The following is a 10,619-nucleotide window of genomic DNA, read 5'->3' as shown; positions in this document are numbered from 1 at the left end:
ACAAAAAGATGAGGCAAACGAGGATCCTCACTTCACGGAAGTCGAGGGCTAGTGCAAGAAGACAGAGGCGCGAGAAGTCAGTGTGAGAAGCATCACAGCGACGTAAATATCAGGGCTCCGGGAACATGTGTTTTGGGAAATTAGAGAAGAGAGTGCTCTGAGCTGGGCTTGAGGACGGCAAGAAGGGGAGAATACGGAAGAACATTCTGGGCATGGGGTATGCTTGGAGGGGGCAGGGAAGAGGAAAAAATCAAGCTAGAAATCTAGGCCAGGAAAAGCTATTTCCCATTCCTAGTAGTTTAAAGTCAAATCCTGAAGCGGAGCTTGCAATCCATGTGGGGTATTTGGAGTCGGGCCCCTAACACCATCTCACCTGCCTCCGCTCGGTTCTGTAACCCAAGCCGGGAGCCCTCATGGGGCAGGAGTGGCCCCTCCCTGAGCTTCTTCTGATGAAACTGAAGGGACATGTGTTTGTGGCTGGTTCTGTGTGCTGGGGCCTCATGCGATCAGTTGAAGGCTTTAAGAAAAATGATAGATTTGTCGAGGAAGAAGGAATTCTGCCTCAAGTCAGCAGCACAGAAAGCCTGCCTGGGCAGCCACCCTGCTGCCCTGCAGCATCAACTACCTGAGTCTCCAGCCTGCCCTGCAGGGTTTGGATTGCCAGCCCCTGTGATCATGTGAGACAACGAACAGGACATCATTGAGTGTATTATGTATATTACAGCTGTGCCATATTATATATTTATCATAAACAAAAATAACACTTGTGAACTTGAGCACTTACTGTGTGCCAGGCACCTGCTAAACTCTCTGCATGTGTCTCATGAGGACCTTACTCATCTAAAGCCTCCATGACATCATTTGTGATTGGTCCCATTTCACAGATGAGGATACTGAGGCGCAGAGGGTTCAAGTCATTTGCCCAAGGTCCTAAGGTGACAAAGCCCAGTTTGGATCCGGGTAGTTCCACTCCAGTGCCGACACGTGGTGGATTCTGATCTGCTACGGAACATGTGTGTAAAGCAAGAGGCATGATGTAACTGATAAGCGACGTTGTTTTAGTTGTCATAGTTACCACTGGATGGGCGAAGGGGGAGGGGGAAAGGGTAAGGGGTGAGTTCTGGCCCAGGGTGCTGGGAACTCCAGGCCCTGAAGGTGCAGCCCCGGGAACAGCCGCGAGGCAGAACCAGGCGATGTGGGCTGCTTCCGGATGTGCGGTCCAGGCTGGGACAGGGCGTCTGGTAGTCAGTCATTGTAAGGCACTCCAGGGCTAGCCCTCCACAGGGCTGGTGGGCTCTGGACCCCCCTTCCTCAGGCCTCAGGGGGTTACACTCCGGTCCAGGGACCACAGACCCGCGGTCTGGTGCCCGGCCTTCATGTTGTCCATCTGTGTGAGGTGCAGTCTGGTGGTCACTGCCCGGTGACTGGGTCCAGCCCAGCCAACTGGGCGGAAGGAAGGTCAGCGCCCCGCTCCTTCCCATGCTGCTAGGGTGCTGGGGGCAGGGAAGGCCTCAAGGTGTCAGGTCAGCACACAGATGCTCCGGGTAAGCCTCCTCCAGAAGTTGCGGCTGCGGCTGCTCAGGGCCACTTTGGCCGCTTCCTGGAAGACTGCGTGGACGTTTTCTTGGAGCAAGGCCGAGCACTCGAGGTAGGCCACTGCGCCCACAGACCTTGCCATCTCCTGGCCCTAAGAGAGAGAGTGCAAGGGGCTGCCGGGAGGTAGAGGCCTTGGGAGCCTCCGGTCCCTCCTCCCCGCAGCCCTCTGGCTCGTCCTCGGGAATGTCCAGGACGAAAGGAGAAGGCAAGTTTCTCTAGGGCGCCTAGACCTCCTACCCCATCCTGACCGAGCACTTTTGAGGGTTCACTGGGTTTCCTGCCTCAGCCCCAGGGTGGGTCCCTGCCTCGCAAGGCACCAACTAATCGACTTCCCAGGTATGTAGCAGAGCGGGGCCTGCAGGCTGAAGAGCTACGGGTCCTTCTCCAGGCCTCAGGTTCCCTATCTGTGAAGTGGGTGGGTAGGATTATCTGAATGTGCACACCACTCGTTCTCTCTTCCACAGGAAGAACCTTCTAGAGTATTCTAGGTACCACTTCCAAGTCCAGGCAGTTCCAAGATGACCTCTGCCCTGACCCACGCTTAAGTATGCTGGATGCCCGGCACTGCTGACACGTACGCTAGATCAGCATACTCAGAAGTNCCAAGAACCGGGCCCCTGGACTGAGTTTCCTACCCTGTGGTAGGTCACAGGCTCCAATTTGTTTTTCCGCAACTTCTTCACCAGCGACTTGTCCTTGCGCAGGTCCGTCTTGCAGCCCACGACAATGATGGGCACTTCCTTGCAGAAGTGGTTCACCTCTGGGTACCACTGCGGGGAGGGGGGCGGTGTGGGTGTGTATTAGTCATCGGGATTGCTGTTCTTCTCCGCAGATGGGGAGGACGGGCCACCCTCCTGTCTGGCCGACTCCGGCGGTGATAATCAGTACAGCCAACATTTAGGGAGAACTACTCCGAGCTAGGCTCTAAGACTGCACGTGTATAAAATCATCAATCCCCCAAGTCCCTGTGAAGCAAGTTCTGTCATCAAGCCCATTGTACAGATGCACTAACTGAGGCTCAGAGAGGCTGTATAACTTGGTCTTGGTCATACGACTAGAAGTGGCAGGATTTGAGTCCAGGGGCTGGAGCCCAGAGCCCTGCTCCCACCTGGTCTGGAATCCTGCCACTCTGCAAGGTAAGGGCTCCCAAGTCCACCTCCCAGATGGGTAAGATATATAAGGAAATAAGTCATCCTTTAAAAATAAAGCAGCTCACAAAATGGATGCACGGCTGTTTGCCTGTCGGAGGAACACTCATGTTCTGTGTCAGCTGCTCTTTGGAATGTGAGGCTTCAGGGCCTGGGGAGTCTAGAAGCCAGAGACAAGGGCTTTATGTTTCCAGGAGTGCATGCCTGCTCAATTTGTGTTCTGGAAAAGTAATGGCATCAAACCATTACTTTGCAGTACAAAGCAGATTACAAGCCAGATGGGGCCCTGGTGGGGTCCTGGGCTGACTCCCCAGACCCCAACACCCTCCACAAAACCGCGCTTGAGAACGGTGTCCACCGTGACTTCACCTTGCTAAACCCAACAGCCAAGCCTCAGCCGCCATCCTACCTGAGCCCTGGGACCAGGCAGGGGTCTCTCCCTCCTCTACAACCTGAGTGGTGCTTTGCACTAGGACCCCGCTCTCTTGGTTCTTCTCCTTGGGTCTCCAGGGGTCCTCCCCGCCCCCCATTCTGCCCAGTGCTCTTCCCCACCAGCAGTTCCTAAATGCACCTGCCCAGCCCGGCCTGGCCCTTTCCTGGGAACAGCTGGGAAGTCCGACTAAGACCTCCGCCTGTCCACCTGGCCCTCCACGGGGTCTCCCACCACCTCACCCACCCCCTGCTCCTTCTCATCTCCCAGGGGGAAACAGCAAGTCCACCTTCCACTTGCTCTCGTCAAGATCTCTCTCCCACCTACGTCCAATCTGCAAATCCTGATGGCTTTCCAAACAGGGTCTATACCCCGCCCCCTGCTGGCACCCTGGTCACAGCCACCACCAACCACCACCTCTCCTGGAGGCCCCAGCACCTAGAACAGTGCCTGGTACACAGATATATTCAATAAAGCGTCTGAGTGACTGTGCAGCAGACTGCCTGGTTCAAACCCCGGGTTGCCACTTTATTTTTATTAAATTTAAAAAAATTGTTTTAACATTTATTCATTTTTTGAGAGCGAGAAACGGAGAAAGAGAGAGAGAAAGAAAGAGAGAGACAGAGCATGAGTGGGGGAAGGGCAAGGAGAAAGGGAGACACGGAATCCGAAGCAGGCTCCAGGCTCCGAGCTGTCAGCACAGAGCTGAGGTGGGGCTTGAACCCACGAACCGCAAGATCATGAGCTGGTGAGACACTTAACCAGCTGAGCGTTGCAGGCGCCCCATCGAGGTTGCCACTTGAATAGATGTGTATCTTGGAGCAACAGATCCAATCTGGGGACAACACGACTACCAGCTGCATCGGGTTGTTAGGCGGAGTAAATGAGTGATTGTGTGGAAGTGCCCCCCACAGTGCGGGGCATAAGGGAAGTTCTCGATAAATATGAGCATCATTGCTGTGGTTAATGTTACTGATGCTGCCACCAGCTGTCCTCGGAGGAGCTCTGGAGCACACAGTTAGTATGGAGGCCCCGGTGGGGCAAGAGCAGAAAAACTCAAGGGACCACATCCCTGACACCTGGGAGCAGGGAGAAGCTTTGGGAACCCCGGGACCTAGCCGGGAGGGGCAGCTTGGAAGGCTGCTTGGAAAGCTAGCGTCACACAGCAGGGGGCTGAGCCGCTAGAAGCTGACCATTGATGCACCCTCGGGCAGGCCCAGGCTGGAGGGACGCAGGGGCCTCTGAGTCACCCGGTGTTCTCAGGCAGGGTCACGGTGGAAAGAGCCACAGCATTCTGAGTCCAGGACAGAGCAGGCAAGGAGCAGCAGACTGGGAATGTGAGGCCAGACCCTGTTGCTGCCCTCGCTCTGGGCCTCGGTTTCCCCACATATATGCCAAAGGTGCCGGCCTCGATGCCGCCCAGGGCCTGCCACACTCTGGCGTTCTGCTGAGTCAAGGGCGGGGGCAGAGTGAGTGGCCTGGTGAGGGGGCTGTGAGGTACCAGCCCCTGGTACCTACCCGGTTCAAGATGTTATCGAAGCTGTGTGGGCTGGTCACATCAAAGCAGAGGAGCAGGACGCTGGCATCAGGGTAGAACAGGGGCCGCAGGCGGTCATAGTCCACTTGTCCTGGGGAGAGCGGGAGTGGTCACTGCCTCCAGATCCCCCCCAACATCAGAGAGGTCATCCCACCGGACAGGGGCATCTGGATCAGGGCCCAGCTGGGTGCCTCAAGGTCCGATACAAATCTGGTGCTTAGTGGGCCATTCCACGTGAACGTCTCCCTCAAGGTGGTGGTCCCGTGGCTTGCACGTGGGACGTGCCAGCCCTGGCCTGCGTGAGACCACTTGCTGAGAGAGCCCCGTTCTGGTAGGAGCGTTTGGCAGGGCAGCAGCCCAGTCTGCAGGGACTGGGCCATCCCGCAGAAGCCTGCTTTGGCCTGGGCACGGGGGTGAGGAATAAGAAGCAGGTAAGACCCTGGGCAAAGGCACCTTGGCCCATGCGTGCGCGGTAAGGGGGCTGCTGGGTTTCCCTGGGGTTAGCTTTCAGCTCTGGCATGGATTTGACTGAACCCTCATGTGGGTGAGGTCAGGAAGCTGGGGGAGGGAGGTAAAGATCAGGCAGTTTTTTTTTTTTAATTGTTTTTATGTTTTATTTAAAAAAAATTTTTAAATGTTTTTATTTATTTCTGAGAGAGAGAGAGAGAGAGAGAGAGAGAGAGAGAGCAAGCGTGAACAGGGGAGGGTCAGGGAGAGAGGGGGCTGGAACCCACGAACCGTGAGATCATGACCTGAGCTAAAGTCAGATGCTTAACCGACTGAGCCACCCAGGTGCCCCAAGGTCAGGCTAATTCCAAGGTGGAATTTCTAGGAGGCCAGGAACAGTTCACCCCAGAGGGAAAAGAGCTCTGGATTCCCCCTTGTCTCCAGGGCACTGATGGCCACCCTGGCTGGGGGAGGCCACAGACATAGGCGCAGAGGCAGAGAAGGTTCAGGTTCCTGGGGACCCTAATCCCGGCCAACACCTGTCCCTTGGAGACTGGCTGGCCTCCCTGGTTCAGAAGGAAAGGAGTAGGGCTTGGCTCCTGGGCATGTGGGGCTCCCCTCCCCCCTCTCAGCCCTGCACACCCACCTGCTGTGTCCCAGATTTGGAGGTTCAGGGGTTTGCCATTCATTTGCAGATTAACGGCGAGTCGCTCAAACACAGTGGGGGTGTAGCTCTGAGGAAGAAGGGGACAAGGTGGAGGCTGTGAGTACAGCTTGTGAAGCAGGGTGACCCCACCTCCCAGGCCAGAGAGAGCCCACGGACGGATGCAGGTAGCCCAGCTCCGGAGGGGGGAGTCTGACAGTGTGAGGGAGGCAGTCTCGCGGAATAGGTTGTGGCCAGCAGGGGTGAGGCCTCAAGCGGCCGCCTCCTGACCACACGCCCCAGCAAGGCACTGACCTCCCTGGCCTTCTTGATGGGAACATTAAAAGGACCTACGACAGGCGCTGCTATAAGGATTCAGGGGGAAGCTCTATGCCAAGCCTGGCACAAAACAAGCACTCTACACATGCCAGCTACTGTTATTTTTATCTTTGTCCCCCTGGATGAGGGACTGTCCCATTTCTGAGCCTGCCTTCATTCCGTCCCCTCCGCCTGGAATGATATTAACCTACATTTGTTCGTTCGAGTGTTCATTCATTCATTCGTACATTCATTCAGTAAACATCGGCACCTTCTCTAGCTCTGAGTATTGGGGAACAAGTAATAAACAAGACTCACTGTGTGCGCTGGGGAGCTTGTAGCTTTGGGGGGGGGGCGGTCCCTGCTTTGCCTCTTGACCTCTCATAAATCCAGCCAAGGCCGCTGCCCCATGCCACCTCCCCCCAGGATGCCTTTCTGGAACCCTTCCCACACCCTGGCTGTTTGTGCCTTTCCTATTTGCTCTGCTGGGCTTCAGGAGGAAGTCACCCAGACCACACGGCCCTCCACCCCAGACCAAGAGCCCGAGTGCATTCCTTCCCTCTCCATAAGGCTGGAAGAATGGAAACACGATGGATTTTGTACCCAGACAAGATGCAGCAACGAGAAGGGGGAGCTTTTACAGATAAAGTCTGAGCAACAGGTGAGGAAGTTTTCTTTTTTTTTAATTTTTTAACTTTTTTTTTTTTTTGAGAGACACAGTATGAGCCTAGGGAGGGACAGAGAGAGAGGGAGTCACAGAATTCAAAGCAGCCTCCAGGCTCTGAGCTGTCAGCACAGCACCCGATGCGGGGCTCGAACCCACTAACGGTGAGATCATGACCTGAGCTGAAGTTGGCTGCTTAACCGACTGAGCCACCCAGGCGTCCCAGGTGAGGAGGTTTTCAAAACCCTCCCACAACACAGCCCTTTGCTGGAGGGGCATGCTAGCCCAGCTACGGCTTGGGTCCCCAGCCTCACTCACGTGCTCAGGGTCGGCTGGTGGGACCACGGCACAGGGAGACCCTGCCCTCCCCACGTCCAATGCCAGGTGGGGCCCCGCCTGCTTGTGACTCAGGAGGACTTCAAGCCTGCCTGCCCGCTGGATTCTGAGTCAGGCTCTGGCTGCCTGGAGGGGCAGCCCCTTAGTGGCGGGGCAGTGCAGTCCTCCAGGCCACGTGGGAAGGTACAGAGGGAGGGTGGGGAGAAAGGTGAGTCCCAGAGTGGGCAGATGGGGAAGTTGAGGATGACCCTGGGACAGATGTTCTATCCAGCCTGCATCCTAGCCACCTGTCCCTCTACTCATAGCTACAGACAAGGGCTCCACCCCCTCCCCCTCCCCAGCGCCCCCCTCCCCCACGGCCTCAGCCCCTCCCCTCAGGCCCTTTGTCTTGAGGGAGACTGTGACTTGGTGGTGGCTAGGAGCACTGGCTTCGGAATCAGATGTTCCTGGTGTAGGACCGGCTCTGGCCCTCANCCCCACGGCCTCAGCCCCTCCCTTCAGGCCCTTTGTCTAGAGGGAGACTGTGACTTGGTGGTGGCTAGGAGCACTGGCTTCGGAATCAGATGTTCCTGGTGTAGGACCGGCTCTGGCCCTCACCAGCTGTGTGACTTTGGACCCGTCCCCTCACTGGTGAAAGAAGAGTATCCCTTTTCCGTGTGAGAGGGGAGACTGGCTGGCAGGTAAGGCCCAGCATAAATGCCCACTGGTTGGAAAGCTGGTCGCCAGGGGCAACGTCCACGCCAGCTGCCATCCATCCCTCCAGGTGGTGCGCCCTTCCCCAGCCTGTCACCTCCAGGGCACCGACACCCGCTTCCACTCGCCCACTCACCCCCCGCAGGACCCCTCCTGACCCGACGTGGAGGGCAACCTGCCACGAAGCTCTTGGGAGACAGTACTTTGCAAATGCCTGCGGAGGTGACAGTGTCGTGCACACTCTCTAGGGATCTACTACGCACGGCCCTCCACGTGTACCGTCTCTGACCCGCACAACCTTGGGAAGTTGGCACTATTCCCATTTTCCTGATGACGACAGAGCAGGGGAGTGACTCGCCCAGGGTAACGCATTGGACGGCTGGCTAACACACAGAAAGACCCGGCTCCAGAGGTCAGGCTCTGTCCCTGGTCACGTGCCTCTCCTGAGGTCACCAACTCTCTAGCCCCTGGTGCCTGGAGTGGGCAGGAAAGTCCCATTCCAGGCCCTGTGGCTGGGGGGTTGGTCCTGTGGCTTGTAACTGTCACAACCCTCCCCCCTACTGTGCGATGTCATCCTGGAGACTTGTCTACACCTTCTGTTGTGTTCTTTGAACCCCCAGACAGGGTCACTCTGACCAGTAAGTGCCTAATCTTATCTGTTGAGCTGTCCTCAGCCAGAATGGCAGGGTCAGGCCTGAGCTAGACTAGGGCAGAGGTGACTCTGGCTTCGATCTGCACTCATGGGGCTCACAGACAGACAGGTGGATCAGTAGAAGACAGGAGAACATAGGTCAAGGAAAGAGTCAGGGGGTTCACACCCATGGGAGTCCCTGTGTGGACCAGGAGGGACTCAGCTGGTTCTGGAAGGCAGGGCTGGTGCTCTCTGCCCCCTCCTCTCCCCACTCTTCCGTGGGACCCCTGCGCTTTGGAATGGTTGCCGATCTAAATGTCAGCCAGGAATGAGCAGAGGCTGGTGCCCAGCCTGGACTTCCTCTGCCTCGGGAGCTTTCTCTACTCTGCTCCCCTGCCCCAAGGCTGAGCCACAGCCAGACGAGGGTCACCGAGGCCCCTTCAAATCCCAGCCTGCGCTCCGCTCTTTGGGGGACTCCAAGTCTTCTAGCTGCTGGCTCCCATAGCTTGGAGGGCTGCCAGGAGGAGGAGTTTAGGGGCAGGGGCGGATGGCTGGTCTGGCAGGCAGAGTACTGGCAGCGGTGAAGAGTGTTCTGGTCAGGGGCGGGGAGAACTGGCCTCCCGACTTGCCACGGCTGGGCTCCCCAAGGCAAGACTGCCTCTCTGGCTTCACTTTTCCCACCTGCAAAACGAGGCCTTTCTAGCACTTGGACCTTGTGGTTCTCCTAAAAGAAGAGATCTTTCTCGGGCCTGGAGGCAGAGGGGTCCCCAAACAGATGAGGATAGGTCAGGTCCACCCCCCCCACCCAGTGGCAAGCATGTCCTCCCTTCTCCTGGCCAGCTCCAGCCTGTCCTTCAAAACACACATTCCATTCCACCAACTTCCAGATGCCCATTTCCATACCGCAACCTCTCTGGAATCAGGATGAGCCTGGCCGTCGGGACGTCTCAGGGCCCGAGATACTCCTCCCAGCCAGTCTCCTGGACCCGGGCCGGCCTGGCCCGCCGTGGGCACTCTCCCCGCTAGGCCATAATTGTCGGGTTCCCATGCGCAGCGTCTGGGGGCCCAGAAACTTGTCCAAAACAACTTAAAAATGTGACTGGCCAGCGGAGGTGACGTCAGCGCCATAAACCACAAAGCAAGAGTTGGCTCGTTCCTGCCACAGTGGAAGGGAAGGTCTGACACGGTTACCAGGCCCGGCCTCTCCTGCCTCCCCCATCGGACTCCCCAGGGGACTGGGCTGAGAGGTGGCGCAGTGACTGGGCCCAGCCCCTGTCCTGGTGCCTGTGAGTCCGCACGCCGGTCAACGAGCACGCTCGTTGACTGATGGCCAATGTGCCTGGAGCGTCCAGCACATGCCAGGCACACACGGGCTGTCTCTGGCCTTACCCTAATTCCGCCTCACCACCACTCCCTATGAGATTGTGCGAGGAAACAGAGGCTCAGAGAGGCTAAGCAAGTTACTGAGGGCCACACAGTTTGTTAGAGAACAGCTGAGGTGCCAAACAAGCTGTCCGACCTGAGTCTGGTATGTTCTGACCCTCCGAGACAGAGCCCACGGGATGTCCATTGTACAGGCAAGAGTTGGTAGAGAAGAGATGACATTTGCCGACTTTCAGCAAGTCCTTCCGGTTGCTGGCTCAGAGCTGAGCCCTTGACCTGCACTAACTCACTCTTCACAGTGACCCTGGAAGGTGGGCACCATCCTTATTCCTCTGATGTGCTTGAGAAAACAGGCACAGAGAGGGTAGGGGACTAGCCCAAGGGCGCACAGCTTTAAGTGGCCAAGTCATAATTCGAACCCAGGCAAGCGTGGCTCCAGGGTCCTCGGTCCCTCTGGGCCACGCCGTGCTACCCAGTGCTCTCTTAGGATCTGCTGGGTACCCAAGTTGCCCAAGTCTGTCCCCGTGACACCTCTCCCAGGCAGGTGCCGTTCTTGCCACTTTACAGACGATACCACGGAGGCCCTCACTGCGGACGGCGGAGCGAGAGATGCCTCTGCGCTCACACTCTGCCGGGAGACCCCTCGGGAGGCCGGGGTTGGGGGGGGCGCACCGGGCGCGTTGGGGGCTGGCACTCACCTCCGGGAAGGCCCCCTCGGCGAAGACCATCAGCAGCGACGTNGAGAGCCCGGGGGCGGGGCGTGCGGGCGGGCCGGAGGGCGGGTGGTGCCGGG

General features: G+C 57.5%; 1 protein-coding gene across 1 annotated transcript; it reads right to left on the bottom strand.

Moving 5' to 3' along the window:
• Window positions 1-703: 703 nt before the first annotated feature.
• Window positions 704-10,560, bottom strand: RHOD (ras homolog family member D). Its single transcript, XM_077771407.1, has 5 exons — window positions 10,525-10,560; window positions 5,805-5,892; window positions 4,693-4,802; window positions 2,232-2,366; window positions 704-1,687 (listed from the first exon to the last, which is right to left on the bottom strand). Exons 1-5 carry the CDS (start codon window positions 10,552-10,554, stop codon window positions 1,520-1,522), a joined length of 531 nt encoding a protein of 176 aa, XP_077627533.1. The 5' UTR covers window positions 10,555-10,560; the 3' UTR covers window positions 704-1,519.
• Window positions 10,561-10,619: the final 59 nt, after the last annotated feature.

This window comes from Crocuta crocuta, unplaced genomic scaffold, assembly GCF_008692635.1.
Source record: "Crocuta crocuta isolate KB4526 unplaced genomic scaffold, BGI_CrCroc_1.0 scaffold647, whole genome shotgun sequence".
Lineage (NCBI taxonomy): Eukaryota > Metazoa > Chordata > Mammalia > Carnivora > Hyaenidae > Crocuta > Crocuta crocuta.
This window is presented reverse-complemented; position numbering and strand designations above follow the sequence as displayed.

Coding starts and splice junctions, on each gene's coding strand:
- RHOD (XM_077771407.1), bottom strand. CDS start 10,554: ATGGTCTTCGCCGAGGGGGCCTTCCCGGAG. Junction 5,893..10,524: donor CCGAGGGGGCCTTCCCGGAG/GTGAGTGCCAGC, acceptor CTTCTTCCTCAG/AGCTACACCCCCACTGTGTT. Junction 4,803..5,804: donor CCAAATCTGGGACACAGCAG/GTGGGTGTGCAG, acceptor CGCTCTCCCCAG/GACAAGTGGACTATGACCGC.